The 25,000-nt window shown below is 42.1% G+C and overlaps 1 protein-coding gene across 1 annotated transcript in view; it reads right to left on the bottom strand.

Annotated features, from left to right (window-relative positions):
- Window positions 1-24,994, bottom strand: part of LOC109936825 (RING finger protein 121) — a 28,450-nt gene extending 3,456 nt beyond the window's left edge. The window contains exons 1-5 of the mRNA XM_048597853.1: window positions 24,820-24,994; window positions 15,029-15,066; window positions 10,843-10,984; window positions 5,637-5,791; window positions 3,474-3,581 (exon numbers count right to left, since the gene is read on the bottom strand). Coding sequence (XP_048453810.1) covers window positions 3,474-3,581; window positions 5,637-5,791; window positions 10,843-10,984; window positions 15,029-15,066; window positions 24,820-24,918 — 542 coding nt within the window. The 5' untranslated portion in view covers window positions 24,919-24,994. The remainder of the gene's footprint in view (window positions 1-3,473; window positions 3,582-5,636; window positions 5,792-10,842; window positions 10,985-15,028; window positions 15,067-24,819) is intronic.
- Window positions 24,995-25,000: the final 6 nt, after the last annotated feature.

The following is a 25,000-nucleotide window of genomic DNA, read 5'->3' as shown; positions in this document are numbered from 1 at the left end:
TTCAGGCGCATGGTGAGACTGGAGAACAGAAGATAAACAAGAAGCCTAATACAGGATGCTATCCTTTATTAAGACAGAAATTGAACACAAAAGTCAGGATGGCATCTTCAGTTATACAGGGAATTGGCAGGGGGCAGATCTCAATTACTGTGAGCAGTTTTTGTTAAGGAAAGATGTAAACATGTTGAAGCGGTTCAGAGGAACTTTACTGGATTGATGCCTGGAATCAGCAGTGATGAACATAGGTTGGCCATATTGAGCTTGTTTCCACTGTAGTTTAGAAGAGCAAAGGGTGATTTGATTGAAGTGTGTAAAAAACTGAATGGTCTTGACAAGGTGGATAAAGATTTGAAGTTTCTCTTCTGGATGAGTCCAAAACTAGGGGGCACTCCTTTAAAATTAATAATTGCCTTTTTATGACTGAAAGGAGGAGAAATTCTCTCTAAGAGTTGTGCAACTTTGGAACATTGCTGCAGAGGGCATTGGAGGCAAGGTCATTGAATATTTTTAAGGTAGAAGTGGATAGCTTCTTGCTAGGCAGAGGAATCAAAGGTTATCTGGGTAGATGGAAATGGGGAATTCGATACACAAACAGATCAGCCATGGTAGAGGGATTGAGTTTCGGAGCCATGAGGTCATGTTGCAGCTGTACAAAACTCTGGTGCGGCCGCACTTGGAGTATTGCGTACAGTTCTGGTCACCGCATTATAGGAAGAATGTGGAAGCATTGGAAAGGGTGCAGAGGAGATTTACCAGGATGTTGCCTGGTATGGAGGGAAGGTCTTATGAGGAAAGGCTGAGGGACTTGAGGCTGTTTTCGTTAGAGAGAAGAAGGTTAAGAGGTGACTTAATAGAGACATACAAGATGATCAGAGGATTAGATAGGGTGGACAGTGGGAGCCTTTTTCCTCGGATGGTGGTGGCCAGCACGAGGGGACATAGCTTTAAATTGAGGGGTGATAGATATAGGACAGATGTCAGAGGTAGGTTCTTTACTCAGAGACTAGTAAGGGCATGGAATGCCCTGCCTGCAAAAATAGTAGACTCACCAACTTTAAGGGCATTTAAATGGTCATTGGATAAACATATGGATGATAATGGAATAGTTTAGGTTAGATGGGCTTCAGATTGGTTTCACAGGTCGGTGCAACATCGAGGGCCGAAGGGCCTGTACTGCGCTGTAATGTTCTATGTTCTATGATCTTACTTAAAGCTAGAGCAAGCTTAAGGGGCTGCATGGTGCACTGCTGCTCTTCATGTGTATGTGTCTTGATAATCTGTAACTATTCTTTTTAAAGAAAAGATTGAGAGGAGATTTGACAGAGGTATTTCAAGTGAAGAGTCTGGACAGAGCTCATAGGGAGAAACTGTTCCAATTCGTGGAAGGATGGAAGACAAGAGGGCACAGGTTTAACATGATTGGTGAAAAGACTAAAGGCAACACGAAGAGAAACAGGAAATGCTGGGACTGGAATGATCAGCACTGCCGGAGTGTGTCATGGAGGCACATTCAATGGTGACTTTCAAAAGGAACTGGCTAATTATCTTAAGAGAAACAGTCCAAGGGGAGGGGGAGAAAAAAAGAGTGGAACTGGGTGAGTTGCTCTTGCGGAGAGCCAGCATAGTCCCTTCTCAGTATTGTAACTACGTTATGTATTCAAAATTCCCATTGAAAAATTATATTCGTGACTTTAAGACAAAGACAAAGCTATGAACATCTGTAGGTCCCAGGGAATCTCTAATCCACAAGCACTCAGCTTTTGCATTTACCAAAAAAGGGCAGTGAATTGCAGAGTTAAACCTCTTTTCACTTCTGGAATAGACCATCAAAATCTGCTTATAGCTGATTGAAGTCCATTCTCATTGTGAGGCCTTAAGAGTAAACAAGCCTAAACCTAACTGAGGAACAAAGATATCATCCTCAGAGACTGATAAGTTTTGTTTAAAAAATGGTAAGGTATCTCCACAACGAAGAAAGAAAGAAAACTGCTGGACAAGATTCCACTTTAAAACTTTTACTGTGGCAAACCAACTAAAAATCAACATGATTAAAATTAAAAGGTGACTAATACTTTAAAGGAAAGACGACTTCATTTTCAGCAGCTGATACAAGATACTCCTTACGTAGCTACAAACACTCACATTGCTCCCTGCTCCAACGTGGGACCAAACACACACACTTTCGAATTGAGTCTCTGTTATGCAAGATCTCTCACTGTCTACTCAATCTTTTCCAGCAAAAGCTGTATTCCTTCTGAAATCCCTAGCCACATTTAACACCAAGAAGGCACATATCTACAAACGGTCTCTTACTCCGGTTATGGCACGGAATTTCCAGATTCCCTTCCCTGACTCTATTATATGGTTTGGTAGGCTCTGGCAGCAAACAGCAATGGGTCTTGTTCCCAGTCCACAGTCCCTTGCCCTTTCTGTCTTCAGCTCTCTGCACTTTCCAATTATATAACAAACACTAACACAGTCTTCACTCTATTCTGCTCCCAGAGACCTCCTTTTAACACAATGATCTGTTGAAAAACTGCTGAACAGAAAACCATTCCATTCAAAAGAGAACTTCGTTTGTATTCTGTCACTTCAATATTCCATATCCTGAACTGTTTGCCACAAAGACAGGCTAAAGAATAACAAGGCCACCAATTTTCAATTTATCCTTGCTTCTTGGCTGTTCCTAGCCACAGCAACCTCAGGTTATGACTACTGATGGCATTATCAGGAAACCAAGTTAACACAGAGTACTCCCCAGCCTATTTTGGTCTAAAAAAGGATATTTCACAAGAGGCCATTCCCAGAATGTGGAACATCACAATTCTGGCAAGCTGAACCTTTCGCAATGTGGTAACGACTAACAAGACATGAGAATCTGTGGGCTGTCAAAGCTACATCTTTAAGTATATTCAAGGCTCAGGTAGGCAGATTTTTAATCAGTAAAGGAATCAGGGATCATGGGGAAAAGGCAGGAAAATCGAGTTGAGGATTATCAGATCAGCCATGATCTCAGTGAATGGCAGAGCACACTTACTGGGCTGAACAGTCTACTTTTGCTCCTATGTCTAGTGGCCTTATAAACCCAGCAATGCATGTTTCTTATAAATCTTTGTGCATGAATTTTGGCATCAGTAGCAAGGCCAGTATTTGCTTCTCATTCTAGAATTCCTGTGAAGGTGAAAGTCTTTGAAGCTTTGCAGTCACTGTGACAATGGTGATTTCACAATTAACTTTGGCAAGGAATTCCAGGATATGGCACAATAACGTTACTGTGCAGACATTCTGCAACTTTTCCTTTATACTTCATTTTGCTGCTGTGCTCGCTGCATCTCCAGAATAGAGAAGTGTTCAAGTCCCTCAAAACTACATTGCAGCTTTTGACAAGGGAATGATTCTGATTCACATATTCACCATTCAAGTTCTGTCCCTTCAAGCTTTAATTAGAGGAAGTTAAATGTCAAAATCCTTACCTAAATAATAAGTTTATGCCAAAGAGGGTGAACATTACTCCAGCATAGCCCACGATCCCACTGGCGTAGCTCAATTTGTAGAGCAGGAGAAACCATTTATAAACCAGCCTGGAACAACAGAAAAGAAAGAGACAATGACTATCATCATCCTAGGGTTCACAACTGACCAGAAATTGAACTGGACAAGCCATGAATATTGTGGCTACAAAAACAGGTCCAAGACTAGGAACCCTGTAGCTTGAAACACACCTCTGTCTTCCCATAGCCCGTCCACCATCTACAAAGCATTAATGAAGATTTTGATAGAATACTTTCCATTGGCCTGAATGAGTGCAGCTCCAATAACAATCAAGAAGCTTGTCACCATTCAGGACAAACTAGTGACAGCGGTAGCCTCCCACCAATGTCAAAATTCACTCCAGTCACCACTGACGCACAAAGGTAGCAGTATGTACAATCTACAACACACACCTTCCAAATCAGTGACCTCTACCACCTAGAAGGGCATAGGAAACAGATGCATGGGAGTACCACCATCTGCAAGTCCCCATCCAAGCCTGACTTCGGTTCTGTTGAACTCCTAACAAACTCGAAACATTAACTCTTTTTCTCAATAACAGATGCTGCCAGACCTGCTGATTTTGTCAGGTATTTTCTGGTTTTATATACCATCCAGAATTGGAAATATAATTGCCATTTCTTCACTGTCATTGAGTCACAATTCTGGAGCTCCATAACAGCATTGTGGGAGTTCCTATACCACGGACTGCAGCTGTTCAAGAAGGCAGTTCATCACCACCTTCAAGGTCAATTAGAAATGGCAAGAAAATGGGCGTTGCCAGAAAAGCTCATATCCCTTGAACAAATTTTTAAGTGTCTGAAGTCCTGTAAAACTGCAGAGGATGTAAAAACTCCCATGCAAAATAAGTTGGACTATCTCAATTTATTAGTGGGCTCGACAACAAAACTGCTTCTATTAACTGTTTTCTCCTCAACACTGATAAAGTAAAATAAGAGGAGGCTCACGTGAAGTGTAAAAGCCAGCACAGACTGGTTCACCCAAACAGCCTGTTTTTATTTAAATGTTCATTCACAGGATATGGGTGCTGCTGGCCAGGTGAGCTTTTATTGCACATCCCTAATTGCCAAAGGGCGTTTAAGAATCAAAACTGCTGTGACTCTGGAGACACATATAGGCAGTTTCCTTCCCTAAAGGACATTAGTGAATCAGATGGGTTTTAATGACAATCAATGAGTTTCATAGTCACAATTACTGATATGAGCTTTCTATTGTAAATTTATTTATTTAACAGAATTAAAATTCCTCTCCTCCTGAAGGTGGACAAGTTACTTACTCTTACCATAAACTAGCATTGGATCAATTTGGTGATAATAATCAACTACCAGAAAGAGATTTTCACTTCATTTTGTGAACAATAACTTTGCAAGAGGATGAGATGCCTGATTTAATGACACTGGGACAATTTGGAGCAACTGATTGACAACAAATGAGACTTTGATATTGGACAGGATCTTCAGGGAGTAGAAGCGGTGAGCTGGCAAAGAGAAGCAAGTTTACAAGAGATGTCAGGAAGTATTCTGTCAGTACTGCACCGGATTGTTCACTTAGATTGGGTGCCCAAAAAGAATGAATTGCGTTCATGCAACACTTCATGATGTCAGCATACCAAAGAATACTGACCCCCAAGGACAATGGGATCAGTTTAACATTGTATCCAAAAAAACTCTGGTGATGCTCCCCTGACCCTCTGATAGGGTGACACTCCAATTGCACTGGTCATCTAACAGGGCAGTTCTCCCACAGCCCTGACCCTCCAACAAGGACAAGGGGTGTTGGCCATAACTGTGTGCACGGAGAACTCCACATCATTATCTATAACTGAAACAGAACAATGGTCAAATATGGAAATCAAAAACCGAAAGAACGGCAGATGCTGGAAATCAGAAACTAAAACAGAAATTGCTGGAAAAGTGGTCTGGCAGCAGCTGTGCAGAGAAATCAGAGTTAACTTTTCAGGCCCAGTGACACATCTTTAGAACTGATGGTAGCTAGGAAATTGTTGGCATTTATGAACAAGATGGGAATGATCAAATGGGATACAATTCCCCCAGCAGATTTATCTCAGTCACACAGCACATTACCTGGGCGTTGTTCCCTCCAGTGGTTTCCGCGTTGCCCGGAAAGTAACAAAGGCTGTAATTAATGAGAACAGCACCCAGATCACTAGGAACCTCCACCAGTGCAGTTTAGCTGTGAAATACAGAGGCACAACCCACATCTGGAACAGTGTCACAAGCTGCATGAGAACAAAAGACATGTTTAACGTAGCACTCTCACTCAATGCACATGTGTGAGAGAGCCACAAGGAACCCTTGTGACTGGAGACACACAATGTTGAGACTTTCGTCTCATTAGCATGGGCTATATCCCGGAGGTAAAACCTCAGTGCCCCAACAAAAAATTATTGGAAAAAGCATCCAAAGCTTCTCCCAGCCTGGCATTCTACTGATTTCTAATGTCTTTGCTGCACCCAAAGTACTCCTGTAATTTACTAAACCCCAACTCATTGTGAAAGAATTTCATTTGCTGTCTGATCTGAATTTGTTATTTGCTGGTTTACATTAACACAATAATTACAGGCATAATTGTGCCTATTTGACATGTGATTAAAGATTCTACCTCTTGAGGAAGAAAGTTTCAAGGCGAGACAAGATCACATGGTAATAAGGCACACTTCACTTGGAATCTGACAGCACAGGAGGTCATTCAGCCCATTTGGTAATACAGAACTTAAATTTTGATGTAAAACATAACACATTGCCAAAACCTTTTGCCTTAAGCTCTTCAGGACAAACACAAGAATGTCATATTTGACTGAGGTTCCCTATTGCTTTTTCCATAGCAATGCCTCGTCCAGTCAGTTGCCAACCAGCGTCATTTTCTCCTATGCAATAAATTGTCATAACAGTTTGAAATTTGGTATTCTTACATTGTCCGAATGAATGCAAGATGAAATGCTTAAGTGACACATCTGTCTTTTCAGCAATACTCAGCCAATTCTGTCTGTCTTTGAAAGCCCTATCCAATTAGATCGATTCTCCTGCTCTTTTCCCATAACCTTACCATTTTGCTCCCTTCAAATACTTAACCAATTTCCTTTTGAAGGTTCCTATTAGATCAGATTCCACTGACCCTTCAGGCAGCATGTTCCAGGTCACAAAACCTGTGGCAGAAAAGTAAACTCTCATTCACATTTGCTGACTCTATTGTCAATTATCTCATATCTGTGTTTTTGCCTAGCGATGAAGGAGCAACTAAACAGAACACTGCAGAGCTTAATAGGAAGTTCCAGTTCCAGAGAACTGAACTTGCTTTTATTTATAGAGGAGACAGCAATACATTAACTACTTGACAAGATCTAGAATAAAGATTGCATTAAGATACAGAGCATTGCCACCCTTGTTTTCTAATTCCTACGTGAGCTTGCTACATCCTCCCTCCGCAATCTTTGCTAACCTCACAATCCTCCTGAGATATCTGCATTCTAACTTTGCCACTAGCACATTCCAGTCAAATCTGATCCACCACCGAGGACCATGCCTCCAGCTGCCAGGGCTCTAAGTTCTGGAATTTCTTCCTTACAGCTCTCCAGCTCACTTTATTATTTCAAGATGAAGCTTCAAACCAATCTCTTTGAGCAAGCTTTTGCCCTAATATCTCATGTCATATGGTGTCACACTTTGTTTTTGAATGCTCCTGTGAAACACCTTGGAACATTTTGTTACATTAGAGCTGCTATAAAAACCTAAGTTGTTGGTGCTGCAAGAAAAAAATTAGTACGATCACCGATAAGTCCGAAAGATTCAGAAGGACAACATGGGACTGGGAGAACTATGTCACCATTCTCACAAGAGTAAAAGCAAACATCTGGATCCCTCTTTCCTCCTCTCCACAATTATCCCCTGAGCCTTGGTTGCCGATTTTGTGCCTTGTTGCAATCACCCTACTGGGACCTATTACCAGTACATGTCATTCTTACAGCTGTGGACGAGAAACATTTCAGCAGCTTTGAGCATATTTATAAGACCTTGGAAGGATTCGACATTTGTTATGCAAATATTTCCAGTAACAAGGTGTAGCCCATCCTCCACCTCACACTTCTCTAGGCTTTTATATATATATTTCTCTGTTATTTAGACATGACTAACATATATATCATTTATTAGCCATTATTTGGGTGGTTTGCTAGGGCACTTCTGAGAACAATTATCAGCATTACTTCAGTGTCACTGGGTCAAATTCCCTTCTTATCAGCACCATGGGCCTATCTACACCACAGCCTGCAACGCCTCAAGGTGGTTGCTCACCATTACCTTCTCAAGTAAATGCTGTTCTAACCAGTGACACCTATATCCAGTGAAAGAATTATTTAAAAAATTTAAGTTATTATTGGCCTAAGACTGGAGGCACATGACATGCAGACCTGGTACAGACAGTAGCTTTTCTTCTAAAGAGGATTAATTGGTCACTTTTACTGCAGGACATCTGCAGGGTCTGTCCCACTATTCAATTAGATCATAGCTGATCTGTACATTAACTGCATCCCTTAGTACCAATATGCAGAGAAAAGAGTTTTTCCTCCATCTATCCTACCAAATCCTTTGAAAGTTTCAATTAGATGACTACTTAATCTTCAAGGGAGTACAAGTCTCAACTGTGCAATCTGTTCTCACAATTTAACCCCCTTATTATGAATATAGCAATATTCTGGTGAATTGCAATACATCCACTCCATGGTCAATACATTGCCCAAAGGCCTGGGCCCAGAATGGTGCAGTTATTCCAGATGGAGTCTGAACACAGCTTCATATGACTGAAGCTCAGCTTCCAGTCTTTTGTATGCCCATTCCCACAAGATAAGAGAACAGGGGTTTCTTAAAATCTAAGCTCTCAAACTACCTATGGTGCGATTTGAACTCTTGTTCTCTGGATTATTCATTCAGTAAAAGCAGAAGCAGGCCATGTGGCCCTTTGAGTCTGTGGTGCTATGTCAGAGTTAGTGAACTGCCACCACGGTGCAGGCTTTTCCTCCAGCAGGATATCCGTTCCTGACAATGGCAATGTTTACGTTAGCTCCCATAACATAAGAATTGGATGTGGCTAATGTGGTATTGAAAGCTTCAACAGACATTTATCACAACTCATGATATATATGAATATTACAATTTAGATTAAGCCATTATATAAAATTTAATATTAAGCTATTCACATCGTGCTCAAGTGGCTCCCAGTTAAGATGGAGCTTGAGACCTTCCTCCCTTCAGATCACATGCTATGCTGGAATATGATATCATGAGCATCTTTCTTAAAGGTATGCTGTGTACAAACTCTAACTCTGCCATTCAATAAGATTACAGCTGATCTGTTTGTGTTTTGAATTCCACATTCCCAGCTACCCCAATAACTTACACTCATTGGTCAACATGTACATTCAAAATTCTACAGCTCCACACCTAAGATTGGTCTTATTACAAGCAACCTTGTAAATTGGGCCCAAGCAATTTGTTCACATCCTGTGGGATAATGATGACCCTAATCAGATCATTTCTCACTGAATATCACAATATCATGAATGTATCTAAAGCTCTCTCTTTTGGTCCTGTCAAGTGCCCAGCCTACCACAGAAAACCGTGGAAAGGCAAAATATCTCGAATGCTTGAACAAGTGAAGCATACTTTCCCACACTATACATCACCTGCCAGATTTCTGCCCACTCATTCAATCTATCTATATCCATCTGCAATTTCTTTACATCTTCTTTACCTACCTTTGGGTCATTGGCAAATTGGCTATCATGCCTTTGCCAGCTAGCCGCACTTCTATCTATGCTAACATTACTCCCTACACCATGAGCTTCTACTTTGCTACTTTTGCGGCACCTTTACAAACGCCTTCTGGGAATCCAAGCACAGTGCAACTACTGGTTCCTTGTTATCCATAGCATATGTTAGTCCTTCAAAGAACTCCTTAAAATTGGTTAAACACAATTTCCATTATACAAAGCCATGACAACTCTTGCCAATAACTTGGAGTTTTTCTAAATGCCCAGTTTTAAACTCCCAAATGATCAATTAACATCCTCTCACAAAGATATCAAGCTAATTGGTCTATACTTTCCTGTTTTCTGCTTCACTACCTCCTTGAATGGACAAGTTATATATGCCACTTTCTAATTTCATGGAACTCATTCAGAAACAAAGTAATTTTGGAAAATTAATAGCAACACATATACCATCTTAAGTGCAACTCCTGTTAAGGCCCTAGGATGAAGTCCATCTGGACCCAATGACTTGTAAGTTTGCAGCTTATTCAGCCTGCTAAGTGCTCCTTCCCTCTCACTTCCATCCCCTGATTTACAGCTATTACTGGAATTTTTTTGCATCAAGAGTGAAGACAGAAGAAAAATATTTGCTCATTTCACAGGAACATAGGAACAAGAGTACGTCATTCAGCCTCTCTAGCCTGTCTGTCATTCAATGGCTGATCTGTGGCCTATGGGCACAGAAAAGATTTACCAGGATGTTGCCTGGTATGGGGGGCATTAGCTATGAGGAGAGGTTGGAGAAACTTAGGTTGTTCTCACTGGAACAACAGAGGTTGAGGGGCGACCGGATAGAGGTCTACAAGATTATGAAGGACATGGACAGAGTGGACAGTCACAAGCTTTTTCCCAGGGTGGAAGTGTCAGTTACTAGGGGCATAGGTTTAAGGTGCAAGGGGCAAAGTTTAAAGGTAATGTACGAGGCAAGTTTTTTTTTTACACAGATGGTGGTGTGTGCCTGGAATTCACTACCAGGGGAGGTAGTAGAAGCAGATACGATAGTGGCTTTTAAAGGGCGTCTTGACAAATACATGAATAGGATGGGAATAGAGGGATACGGTCCCTGGAACGGTAGGGGGTTTTAGTTGTGATGGGCAGTATGTCAGTGCAGGCTTGGAGGGCCGAAGGGCCTGTTCCTGTGCTGTAATTTTCTTTGTTCTTTGTTCTAACTCCATATACCTATCTTTTTCATATCCCATGATACCCTGGCTTAAGAAAAAATTATCTACCTACAATTAATTTCCCATTCTTACTCTACAGCATCAACATTCACATTCTTTTAAAAAATACTGGTAGAAACTTTTGCTATTTGTTATTATATTTCTAGCTAGCTTTCTCACATACACTAATTTCTTGCTTCTGATTAACTATTTAGCCATTCTTAACAATTCGTAATGCTCTATACAATCATCTGACCTGCCACTCATCTTTGAATGCTGCCTTGTATGAAATAAATACACCCTTACGTTGTAGGACTTGGCATGTCTCTGCTTCCACTGGACCAGAAGAATCTGTGCAACCACCAAGGTAACAATGAGAATGAGCACCATCTCTGCATGCATTGCCTCATGCCCCCGGTGCTTGGCATGCATCCGTGCATGTTCCACCCTGCAATAAATAGAAAGTGACAATTAGGATATACCAATGCTCGAATGGTCTTGCATCACTGCAAGAGTTTTTTTTCATTTTTATTGTCGCAGGTTGCCCTAAGGCACTTGAGAGATGCTAGCGCAGTGGTAATATCATTAGGCTAGTGATCCAGAGACATAAGTTCAAACCCCACCACGGCAGAGGTTAGAATTTGAATTTAATTAATTGACAAATTTGCAATGAAAAAGCTTGTCTCAGTGGGTGGTCCCACACCTCAGAGACTGCAGCTGCTTAAGAAGGCAGCTCACCACGAACCTTCTCCAGGGCAATTCAGGATGAGCAACAAAATGCTGGCCTTGCTATTGACACCCACATTCCAAGAGAGAAAATAAAACTTTGCAATGAATTAAATACTTATTGAAGAGTCATAATTGCTAGAATTACATAGCATTACATGAAACAAACAAAAAAAATAACAGGCCAGTTTCAGTCCAAACTGTCCAAGTTAACATTTATGCTCCCTATGAGCCTTCTCCCAAATCATTTAACTGTCAGCTTAAAGTCCTGTTCTTCCCTCATCAGCAGCTTATCTATAGTCCCCTTAAATACATTAAGCTTTTGCCTCAACCACTCCCTATGGCTGCCAGTTACACATTCTCAACATACTCTGGGTAAAGAAGTTTCTTTTGAATTTTAGGTGGAGCAGTTCTTCCACATAGGTTAACACATTGAGCCTTAACATAGTTATGTCAGAATGTTATGGAGTCAACCGTATAGTCTAGTGGAACTGATTATTCTCCCTTTGTTCAGATATAAATAAAATGTTATGACAACTATAAGCAAAAATAAATCATAGTAAAGATGAGAGTTCCTGTAGGAAGTGACAGGGTTGCTGTGGTGGCCATACAAAGGTTTTAGAAATTGCATATTACTGATGGCCATTGGGATTGCTCTTCCCATGTGTGAGCACATTCTTTGTGCCTACCCTTCAAAGTAATTTAAAATTAAATGATTATATTTAAATAAATAATTTGTTAATCATGATTTAATTATCATAAGATAATAGATCACCCTCTTGCTGCAGCCTTCCATATTCAACAGGAAACAACCCAGTCTCTTCATCCTTTTCTAACAACTTAAACCTAGCAGCATTGGCTATCAGAGAAAGCAAGAACTACAGATGCTGGCGTCAGAGACAACACCGTGTGAAGCTGGAGGAACACAGTAGGCCAGGCAGCATCAGAGAAACAGGAAAGTTGACGTTTCAGGTCGGGACCCTTCTTCAGAAATGGGGAGGGGGCAGGGAGCTGGGAAATAAATAGAGAGGAGGGGTGGTGCTGGGGAAGGTAGGTGGGATGGTGATAAGTGACAGCAGGTAGGCAGTGGTGGGGATTGGTCAGTGAAATGGGAGAGGTGGATAGGTGGGAAAGAAGATGGACGAGTTGCATTAGGTCAAGGAGGTGGGGATGAGAAGGAGGGTTGGACATAGGATGAGGCTGGGGGTGGGGAGATTTTAAAACAGGTGAATTCCACGTTTAGGCTATTGGGGTATAGGCTCCCGAGGCAGAATATGAGGTGTTGCTCCTCCAGTTTGCAGGTGGTGTCATTGGGCACTGGAGGAGGCACAGGATGGACATGTCATCCGGGGTGGGAGGTGGGGGTGGGGTGCGGTGCGGGGTTTAAATTGGTTGGTGACCAAAAGGTGTTGTTGTTTGTTGTGTACAGAGTGCAGATGCTCTGCAAAACAGTCTCCAAGTTTAAACTAGATCTCACCAATGTACGGGAGGCCACATCGGGAGCAGCGGACACCTTGAGCAAATTGGTGGATGTACAGGTGAGCCCCTGTCTGATAAGAAAGGTTTGATTTGGGCCTTGAATGGAGGTGAGGGGGCAGGTGTAGCACGTCCTGCAGTTGCAGGGAAAGGTGCCAGATGTGGTGGGGTTCATGGAGTGTGTGGAGCAGATGAGGGTGTCGCAGAGTGAGCGATCCCAACAAGAGGCAGACAGGGGTGGGGAGGGTGGGGTCAGATTGTAGATGGTGGAAGTGGCGGAGAATGATACGCTGGATGCGCAGGTTGGCGGGGTGATATGTGAGGACTGCAACTTACCCACTCCGGTGATCAAAAATGCATCTCTTGCATTTCCCGCACTTCTGTTCTCAAACCCCCTCCCCACAACAAAAATAAAGACATAATCCCCCTTGTCCTCACATATCAACCCATCAACCTCCACATCCAGCGTATCATTCACCTATCACCATGCCACCTACCCTCCCCAGCCCCACCCCTCCTTTCTCTATTTACTTGCCAGCTCCCTTCCCCTCCCCATTTCTGAAGAAGGGTCCCAACCCGAAATGTCAACTTTCCTGCTCCTCTGATGCTGCCTGGCCTGCTGTGCTCCTCCAGCTCCACAGCATTGGCTATCATCCTTGAAAATCTTTTTCTGCATCTCTCAAGCGTGACTACATCCTCTTCATATTATGGCGATTCGAGCTGCACATACATGCAAACATATGAATTACCAGTGTGAGTAGGCAATTGGCCCCTTTAGTCTGCTCTAACATTGAATAAGACCATGACTGATCTGATTGTGACCTCAACTCTACATTCCTGCCTAACCTCTGATTCCCAATGCCAAGAAAATTTTCTGATGTAGGAAGTATGGGGATTCACTTCCATACAGCAATATCACATAACAGCAATGAAATAAGTGGCTACGTTAACTGATTTAGTTAAGTTGGTTGAGGGTTAAAACTTGGAATTTACATATTAAATGGACAGAAGCCCAGAGACCAGGGGGCTGAACATCTAGACCTCAAGAAAACGCTTTTTTGAACAACTGCTCTATTTAAAAATACAATTAAGATTGCATCAAAAAGGTTTTTACAAAAATTAACTTAATTCACTTTAAGTAAAACCTCGTCTTCCCCAGTATGAATACACAATTTCGAAAACCTGTGTTTGCTCTTTGTAGCAATTCTCTCACTTCCTGTAGAGACTCTCATGCAAGAGTAATTTATCAGCAAGTAATATCATAACACTTTATTTTATATCTTAAAAAAGGAGGGAAAAATTGGTTCCACTTTGACCACAAGGTAGGCTCCATAACAAACTATAATATTACAAACATTTAGGTTGAGTGGGTTAAACAACGTGGAATCATTGGTCCCAAGATCCCTGATGGTGTGTGCTGAGTCAGTGTGTCTTAGCTGGGGGAATAGGGTGAGGCAGTGTGCTTGGACTTGTGTGGACTTGGGCATTTTGGGTGAATATTGAGCAGGCATACCACTGTACCAGGACACAATGTCCTTCAGTCAAACAGAATGACAATATTTACTAAGGCCATGAAAGGATCTCCATCTTGACAGCAGCCATTACTTTTTTTTTGGAATCAAAATTACAAGCTACTTTCTAAAATGCAAACTTACTGCATTTCTTTTTGTTCACAGTGTGGGGTCATTGGTGGCTAGATTTATTGTCATTACATGGCCTTGAGGAAGCAGTGGTGAGTCAGCTTCTTGAAATATAAATGAGGGCCTTTTTCAGCTATTTCAGGTAAAAGTCAAGCACCTTGCTGGAGGTCTAATGTCACATTAAGGCCAGACCCAGGAAGGATGGCAGATTTCCTTCCTTAAAGGGGGAGAAAGCAAGCCGATGGGTTTTTATTAATATAAAAAATAAACAATCCAGTAGTTACTGCATCACTATTACTGAAATTCATCTATTGTTGTAGATTTATTGAACTGCCTGAGAGATTTCAGATTGCCACTAGTATTTGTGAAACTGTACCTTGACATTAAAAAAAAACCCATGTTGGAATTTTTGTAATTATCTTAACTCTTTATAAAGTGAAAACATTTTACCAATGTACCAATCAAAATCCTAACGATGGATTGTTAGAGATGAGTTCACCACCTCAAGTCTTCTTATATCTCAAGAAATGAGCCCCTCCCCCATTCAGCCTGTCATGGTAGTTACAGAACTCTCAGTTCTGGTTCCTTGCAGATCTCCTTTGTGCCCTCCCCATTGCCTTTATCTCCCATTTAACTGAACACATACTCACCTCCATCTTTCCTCTGGTGATAGGCCTGTGAGGTCAATCTGAAAGAGATAGGGAAAGACTTGATTAGGTTAAATTGTATTTTTGGACAGCAATAGCTTCAAAGGGCATGGAGATTTTGTGTAACCCTTTTTCAAATATCCCAATCAATGTTCAACCTGTCGATTAACGCTACCACTGTGGTATCTCCCCGTGTATGACTTGGCTGCTTTGTTGACATAAAAGTTCGTTTATGTTTAAAAGTCCTTTATTCAGTCTAGGATGTGAGTGTCACTAGCTGGGTCAGCATTTATTTCCAAAGCCTCATGATGGGGACAATGATCCATTGCATGTTTGTCCAGTGAGATAGCTTCCAGAATATTTCATATTACCACAATGACTTCATTTCAATGTCTGCGACATGCTCTGGGACATCCTGAGCTTATTAAAAGCACTACAGAAATGCAAACCCTTTTCTTTTACACTGGAGTTTAAAATTTCATCCCAAAGACCATAAAGTGATCAATTTGAACATTCGAGTGAAATAATGCCACACTAATTCCTTTAATGTGGTGCTCACGATTTAGAATATTCTAGAGTCATACAGCATGGAAACGGACCCAAGCATGTTCCCAAGCCAAACTAATCCTACCTGCCGGCATTTGGCCTATATCACTCCAAACCTCCGCTATTCATCTACTTATCCAAATGTCTTTTAAATGTTGTAACTGTGCCCACATCCATCAGCTCCTCTGGCAGTTCATTCAAAATATGAACCACTCTGCATAAAAAGGTTGCACCCATGTCCTTTTTAAATGTTTTTCCTTTCACCTTAAAAATATGCCCCCTAGTTTTGAACTGCTCTACCCTACAGAAAAGACCCTTGCTATTCACCTTATCTATGCCCCTCATGATATTATAAACCTCTATAAAGGTCACACACCGCCCCCAATTCCTACTCTCCAGCGAAAAAAGTCCCAGCCTCTCTTTGTAACTATAACCTTCCATTGCTGGCAACATCCTGGTAAATCTTTTCTGAACTCTTTCCGATTTAGTAATATCCTTCCTATAGCAGGGCAACAAGAACTGTACACAGTACTTTTGGGTGAACTGCAGCATTCCCACAGACAACTGGGAATTACTTTCCCAAGAGGAGGAGAGGCATCCAGGAAGGCATTGAGCACCTCGTGACTTGTCGTCATGAAAAAGTGGAAGCCAGGTGAGAAAAGCAAAAGGAGCATGCTGCCACGCCAATGCCCAAACCATCCCTTCCCAAAACAACCTTCTGCCCCAAATGCAACAGAGCCTGCAGTAACCGCATTGGTCTGTACAACCACGTACAGACTTGCTGAGAGTGGAAGAGAATCCTCATTTGCAAGGGACCACCAATAATGATTGACACGGAATTCCAGAAAAGGCCTCACCAATGTCCTGTACAACCTCAACATGACATCCCAACTCCCATACTCAAAAGTCCGAGAAATTAAGGCAAGCATGCTGAATGCCTTCTTAACCACCCTGACACAAATTTCAAAGAATTATTTACCTGAACTCCTAGGTCTCTCTGTTCTATATCACTACCCAGGGCCCTACCATTAATTGTATAAGTCCTGCCCTTGTTCGTTTTACCAAAATGCAATACCTCACATTTATCCAGATTAAACCCTATCTGCCACTCCTCAGCCCATTGACCCAATTGATCAAGATCTTCTTCACTGTCCACTATAACCACCAAGTTTGGCGTCATCCACAAACTTACCATCCTTAAATCTATGTCCCTCGTTACTGACCTCTCTAATAATGAAAAAAATGCCTTCTTATTCACTCTATCTATGCCCCTCAATCTTATACACCTCTATCAGGTTTTCTTTGCCACTCCAAGGAAAACAATCCCAGCCTAACCAATCCTTTCTCACAGCACAGACCCTCCAACCCAGGCAGCATCCTGGTAAATCCCGTCTGCACTCTCTCAAATGCAATCACATCCTTCCTATAATGTGGTGACTAGAATTACATGCAGTACTCCAGTTGTGGCCTAACCAGCATTTTATATACTTTCAGCATAACTTCCTTGCTCCTGTATTCTGTGCCTTAGCTAGTAAAGGTAAATATCCCATATACCTTCTTAACCACCTTATCCACCAACCCTCCTACCTTCAGGGCATGAATATATGAACCAAGGTCCATTATCAGTGCATTAAATCAAGGGGACATAGGGTAAAGACATGTTATTACATAGCATGTTTCACAATGTCCCAAAACACTTCATAGCCAAAGATAGCACTCCTGATAGTGTAGCATTCCCTAAGAAATACTTCTGAACTGCAGTCGCCATTACAGTGTGGGCAACATAAGAGGCAATTTGCACACAGCAAGTTGCAAAGAGTAACGTGATAATGACCACTTACTGACCTAGGGATAAGTATTGACACAGATCACTCAGTAGAGCTCCTTTGGTCTCCAAAATGATATGAGTTCAGGGCAGGATGTTTTAGCTAGGCACCATGGGATCTTTTTCATCCACCTGACAGGGCAAACAAGTCCCTGATTTAATGTTTCATCTGCAAATCTGCACCTCAGGCCTCGCAGCAAAGCCTCAATACTAACTGTAATGGCAGCCTAAATTTCAGTGCTCAAGTCTTTGCAGAGGGATTCCAATGACCTCCAAACTTGTAAGTGAAAGTTGTATCAATAAATGCAAAGCTGATGTGGAAAATCTGATATCTATATCTCTTGTACTTTAATCCCAGGGCCCAAACATTCAGCTAAACCAAGATCATTTGTACGATAAATATCACATTTAGTCATAACTAAACTGGGAAAAATAAACATCCCAATCTACTGCATACAATGTAAAAGTTTGTTGTCAAGTCAGTGCCATTTTCAAACCTTTAACCCTCCTGGAATTACTACTGTTCACACTTTTTTTTTTATTCCCTAATACATCCTCTGACATCTCTCCTCTCTCCAATAATGACACTCCAGTACAATATGAAAGACATGCTGCACTGTTAACATTCCTCCCTCAAGCCACACCACTAGCAGGCGAAGCAAGGAATTTCTTCTTCAAAAGGTGGTGGAAGCATAGTATTTCAAAGGCAGAAGTACTAAATAGAATCTGGATAAGCAAAAGGATGAAAGGTTATCAGGAGAAATGCAGGATTGTGGAATAATCAGATCAGCCATAATCTCATCGAATGATGGATTAGTAGTTTCAAGATGCTGAGTGACCTCCTCTGCTCCTAATTTATAAAATCATTTATTTATGTATGTGGGTTCTCTCTGTGATCAACACAGCTATCATTTCTGCTAACATAGTAACACCGGTTATATGAAAAATTAATTACACAAATAGTTCTTTAGTATTGTTAGAAAGAAGAAATGTCTACTTATAGCAGGTGTCTTGGTGTTAAGACCATTTACCTATTCAGGGATTATCAGTAAAACGATCATGAGCTGTAGGAATTAAAACTTGCTCAAGCGCCAACAAGAGGACTCAAAGTGCAAATATTTGGTTGGCTTTTGTACACAGTTGGAGATATATGGTGGAGCAGACTTGATGGGTTGAGTGGTCTACTTCTGCACCCATGCCTCATGGTTTTATTAAAATATTAAATTGTTAAAACAGTAGGTTGTCACTCTGGCTCAGACTCACTGCACTCTCACTGTGGAATAAGAAGAATGTGGATTCAAATCAGACCCCAGAAGGATGGAACTTCTGTTCTGCAGTCCAGATGTTAAAACACAGTCCCCATTTGCCCTCTTGTGTGGATACAAAGAGTCCCATGGCACGACTTGGAAGACTCAACGGAATTTTCCTGACCAACACTGATTCGTGAACCAACATCCACTAACAACATATCTGGTCATTATCACATCCTGAGCGCAAATTAGTTGCTGTGCTTTCTACAAAAATGATTAGACTTCAAAAGGTGGTTGTAAAAGGACTTTAGGAATGACCCGAGGTCACCAAAGATAGAACAGGACAGAACCTTTTTTTAAACTTTCAGAGTCCGTGTTGGGTGTCTGCAGTCCCAGCACAGGCTTATTTCTTCGACAGGAAAGAAGTGGGCTGGCCTGTGACATTACTTAAAGCTCGAGTTTCTGCCTACATGTTAGATGTCTCAGACTCTATTAACCGAGGACAGCTCTGGCCTTCAGTGTTTTTATTAGTCATGATATCGATCAGAGGTTTGTGAATAAATTGCCCAAAGTAGCACGACCACCTGGAGCTTGTGCAAACTGCCTGTTACGTTGCATACATTGCAATGGTTACTATACTTCAGAAGTGTTTCTAAGGGAGTGCTGCAAGACTCCAGGAACACTGAAAATCTCACTCTCCATCACCCAAATGGGGATGGCTATTCCAGAATCTGACCTAGCATTTAAGCTGGAAGATCAGACTGTCAAGAGCTACTTCTAGGAGATGACATTCACTAAGTTTGTTAGACCTGCTCTCCCACTTAAAACAGGTAGCAAGACTTTGCATTTGCATAGTGTCAGTCTCATCCTCAGGACATTCTACAAGATTTGACAGTCATGAATACTTTGAGCATCCTCACTGTTATTAAGTAGACAGCTCATGAACACAGTAAAATCCCATAAACTGCAATGAGGTGAATAACCAGTTAATCAGTTTCAATAGCATTGGACGAGGGTTTTATGTTTCACAGGGCATTGGGAGAACTCTGCTCTTCCCAAAAAATTCTGAATGCAGCACTATTTCAGTGCCACACATTTAATCTTATATAGCAGTTGGAACCCACAACCTTCTGACTCAAAACAGTGAGATGGAAGTCTCCAAGCTGGCAATTAACTACTCAGTAAACACAAAGGACTGGCAATCTCCTTGAGGCTGGGGTGGTGATCCATGATGTCAGCACTGCGACCAACAGAATCCATATGATTCTAAACAAAACTTCCAACATTCTCACTCTATACTTCTTCACCTCAAACAGCATTCTACATCAGCGTCAAAGTCCAGCCACTAAATGGCCTTGACAGATGCAAGGTAATGTCACCCTTGTCCTGTGGGGCCGTAGGGCTGCTCTCTCATTTGTAAGACAAATGACTGGTGGGTGGTTTAACCAAAGGGTCACCGCACCTCTGATAGCACAGAAAGAGAGTCCTTCATGGTAACCTCAGCTGATATGGGAACTGAACCCACTGCTCTACATTGCCAACCAGCCATCGAGCCAACTGAGCCCCTCAGCAGATGCACGTAGTTCTACAACAACATAACTTGTATTTAGATAGCAATCTTAACATAAAACAAAATTTTCCACCAAGTCACATTAGGCCAATGTGAGAAAAGGCAATCAAATATTTGGCCAAAGAGGTAGGTTTTTAACGATTATCATCACAGGGCAGAGAGGGTTTGGGGTTGCACAGCTTTAGGGAGAGAAGCCCAGAACTCAGGGTCTCAGCATTGAAAGCATAGTCGCCAATAGTGGGGGTTGGAAATGGGGGCAAATAGAAGAGGCCAGAATTTCAAGAAAGCGGATATCCTTGAGGATTCTGTTCTTTAATCTTTCATGGAATGCAGGAGTTGCTGGAATCCCTAATTGTCCTTGAACTGAGTGGGTTACTAGACCATTACTGAGGGCAGTTAAGAGTCAAGCAGATTGCTGTGGGTCTCAAGTCACACAAGGGACAGACCAGGTAAGGAAGGCAGATTTCCTTCACTTAGGACAGTAGTGATGGTTTTTCTACAACAAACAACCACAGTAAATGGTCACCACTACTGAGACTAATGTTCAATCACTGATCTAATTAAATGAATTTAAATCCCACAAGCCATTGTGGTGGGACTCGGACTCACGTCACCCAAGCATTATTCTGGGTCTCCAGATTACTAGCTCAGAGTTCCATCTCCCTCAGTCATTCTCGTTGTGGTGCCAAAGCAAATTAGAGAGATTGGGACATAGAAAATAGCAGAAGGATATGGAAGATAGAGAACGTGCGGAAATAAATGGCAACCTCTTGAAAATGTCCATATTACAGAGGTGGTGGTGCTGGACATCTTAAAACATAAAGATGGATAAATCCCCAGGACCTTATCAGGAGTACCCTAGAACTTTAAAAAAAAACTGAAAGAACTGCGGATGCTGTAAATCAGGAACAAAAACAAAGTTGCTGGAAAAGCTCAGATGCTGCCAGACCTGCTCTTCCAGCAACTTTGTTTTTATACCCTAGAACTTTATGGGAAGCTAGGGAAGTGATTGCTGGGCCCCTTGCTGAGATATTTGTATCATTGATAGCTACAGGCGAGGTGCTGGAAGACTGGAGATTGGCTAATGTTGTGCCACAACTTAAGAAAGGTGGGAAGGAAAACCCAGGGAACTATAGACCAATGAGCCTGACATTGGTGGTGGGCAAGTTGTTGGAGGGAATCCTGAGGGACAGGATTTATACGTAGTTGGAAAGGCAAGGACTGATTAGGGATAGTCAACATGGCTCTGTGTGGGAAATCATGTCTCACTAACTTGATTGAATTTTTAGAAGTGACAAAGAGGATTGATGAGGGCAGAGCGACGGACGTGATCACTGTAGACTTCAGTAAGGCATTTGACAAGGTTCCTCATAGTAGACTGGTTAGCAAGGTTAGATCACACGGAACAGATGGAGAACTAGCTATTTGGATACAGAACTAGCTCGCAGGTAGAAGACAGAGTGTGGTGGTGGAGGACTGCTTTTCTGACGAGAGATCTGTGACCAGCGGTGTGCCACAGGGATCAGTGCTGGGTCCACTGCTTTTCATCGTTTATATAAATGATTTGGATGTGAACGTAGGAGGCATAGTTAGTAAGGTTTCAAATGACACCAAAATTGGTGGTGTAGTGGACAGCCAAGGTTACCTCAAGAGTACAACGGGATCTTGATCAGATTGGCCAATGGGCCGAGGAGTGGCAGATGGAGTTTAATTTAAATAAATGTGAGGTGCTGCATTTTGGAAAGGCAATTCTGGGGAGGATTTATACCCTTAATGGTATGGTCCTGGGAATGCTGTTGAACAAAGAGACCTTTGAGTACAGGTTCATAGTTCCTTGAAAGTGGAGACACAGGGAAGGTAGCATAGTGAAGAAGCCTTTTGTATGCTTGCCTTTATTGGTCAGTGATTGAGTATAAGAGTTGGGAAGTCATGTTACAGCTTTACAGGAATTGGTTAGGCCACTGTTGGAATACTATGTGCAATTCTGGTCTCCCTGCTATAGGAAAGATGTTGTGAAACTTGAAGGGCGCAGAAAAGTTTTACAAGGATGTTGCCAGGACTGGAGGGTTTGAGCTATAGGCAGAGGCTGAATAGTCTGGGAGTATTTTCCCTACAGCATCGGAGGCTGAGGAGTGATCTTATAGAGGCTTATAAAATTATGAGGGACATGGATAGGATAAATAGACAAGGTCTTTTCCCAGGGCGAGGGAGTCCAAAACTAGAGGGCATAGGTTCAAGGTGAGAGGGGAAAGATTTAAAAAGGGACCTAAGGGGCACCTTTTTCATGCAGAGGATGGTGTGTGTATGGAATGAGCTGCCAGAGGAAGTGGAGGAGGCTTGTACAATTACAAGATTTATAAGGCATCTGGCTGGGTATATGAATAGAAAGGGTTTAGAGGGATATGGGCCAAAGGCTGGCAAATGGGACTAAATTTATTTAGGATACCTGGTTGGCACGGACAAGTTGGACCAAAAGATGTGTTTCCATGCTGTATATCTCTATTACTCTAAGTCAGCCATTCAGCTCCTTGAATTTGCCCTAACATTCAATTAGATCATGGCTGATGATTTACTTTAGTATTATTTATTAATGTTATGTCGAATAGGACTCTTCTTCACAAGTCACTGCAACCTGACCTGCCAGGTTTGTTCAACACTTTGTGCTTTTTGTTTCGGATTTCCTGCAGGATTTTGATGACGTTTCCACAGACTAGTTCTCAACGCCAGAATTTAAAAAAAAAAAAAAAAAAGCGCTTGTTGAGAGAATTTAAATTCTGCCAGTTGTCAGGGTAGGATTTGAATCTGTGTCCCAAAATGCATTAGTCTGTTTCTGGATTACTAGTCCAGATACATTATAAAACTACACCACTGTCTCCTCCCTTGTTCTTCCTAACTAAGTCAGCAACAGATAATAAAAGAAAATACTCCCTAAAATGTCAGCAGAATATAGCTATACTTAAAACTGCACACAGAAGCCAGAAAACAACATAAGGTAGGATTTGAAAAACAGAAGAAAATTTTAAAGAGCTGAAGCTAAAGTGGTCAGGCGTAAATCGTAATGGATGCCATGTTCTGAAAATCCTTTTACAAGTTACTATGGAGGATAGGTGATTTGATTAGGGGAATGAATGCATACTGGATTGAAAACTGGTGAAACCATCAACAGTTACATCTGCATTAACCTATCTGAGCTGTCGAGAACAGCAAGCTAACGTAGCTCAAGGCAGCTGGTGGAATTAATTTCAATTAATAAATTAGAGTATAAACAGAGTCTTAATAACTCTGACCTTGAAACTATCATCAATTGTTGTAAAAACCCATGTGGTTCACTAGTGACCGTTAGGGACGGAAATTTGCCATCCTTGTCCTGTTGAGCCTATGTGTTTCCAGATCCAGGGCAATTCATAGAGTCAGAATTTCTAGAGCTTGGGAAGAGCCTTTTCGCCCATCATGTTCACGTTGTAATCAAACATCCATCCGTATCAATCTCATCTTGCAGCAATTTTATGTTTAGCAGTCATAAATGTCCCCTAAAATGGTCTAGTGAGCCACTCAATAATGCAGCCTCCACTGTTGCTTGAGAAAAACATTTTTCTCTCAGAGGGCTGAGAGTCTTTGAAACTACATTTATCAAAAGGTGGTGGAAACAGTCATCGAATACCTTCATGTCAAAGGCAGATGGATTCTTGACAACCAAGGGAGTGAAAGGTTATTGGGATAGGTAGGAACATGGAGTAATCAGATTAACCATAGTGGTACCGAATGGCAAACCAAGCTTGAAGATCCACATGATCTACTCCTGCTCCCAAATAGTATGCAAGAGAATTTCTGTAATCTAGGCTCAGCTCCAGCCCCTCCAATCTATCCCTATGAGGGAGGTACAGGATGTACACAGACATTGTACACAATAATGGAAACAAAAGGGTTAACGTACAAGGTGACTTGTCACTCAACACATTGTCATATATTGGGTGAAGCATTGACAGACTTACTTGTGGGCATGGTCTCCTGCTGAAGGCATGTGTGTTTTTTCTACTTTTTATTTAGTGATTATTAATATGCCTACAGGCTGGTTTACAATACAGAGTGATGCCAACAGTATAGATTCAATTCTTGCACTGGCTGAGGTTACCAGTAAAAGAGTCTCCTCCTCAACCTCACTCCTCTCTTGAGGTGTGGTGACCCTCAGGCCAAACCACTGCCAGTCGTCTCTCTCTAATGAGGCTGCAGCCCAGTAAGCTGGTGAGACGATAGCAGCTTTACTCTTATATAGTTAGTGAGATGTAACAAACTGTAACCTTCTGATCCAAGACAATTGCCTCTCCTGTTGAGACTTGTCCGTAGTCCAACCTCCACCACAGACTGTCCCCGAACCCCAGAGGATCAGTTGGAATGATGGCACGAACTACCGCCATCACAGCGGGTGACAACATTCCTACGACAGGCAGTGGTGTTAGGGACCGCAGCTTTGCTCTGAATTCTTGTCAGTGACAGTAAGGAGGGTTCCCCGGCCCGCGGCCGGCTACAGGGAAAGGTCTCCACACCGAGCTGACACAGACTGGACCCTGGGTGGGGAGGCTATCACCCGTGCTACCTTCCTTACCGGTTCATCCTCGTCCTCCCCCGGGAGCCTATACCCCTCTCCGTGCGGCCCGAGCCCGGCTCCGTGCCCGTGGCCGTGAAGCTCCATCACCGCCGCCATCTTTAGCCTAGTAACCCAGGAACACCGCCTGTCATTGGCTGGGCCTGTCCATCCAATCGGCGGTCCGTATACTCCGGGAAGG

Source organism: Rhincodon typus, chromosome 6, assembly GCF_021869965.1.
Source record: "Rhincodon typus isolate 14 chromosome 6, sRhiTyp1.1, whole genome shotgun sequence".
In the NCBI taxonomy this organism is placed as follows: domain Eukaryota; kingdom Metazoa; phylum Chordata; class Chondrichthyes; order Orectolobiformes; family Rhincodontidae; genus Rhincodon; species Rhincodon typus.
The sequence above is the reverse complement of the archived record's forward strand: the minus strand, read 5'-3'. Positions and strand labels throughout refer to the sequence as shown.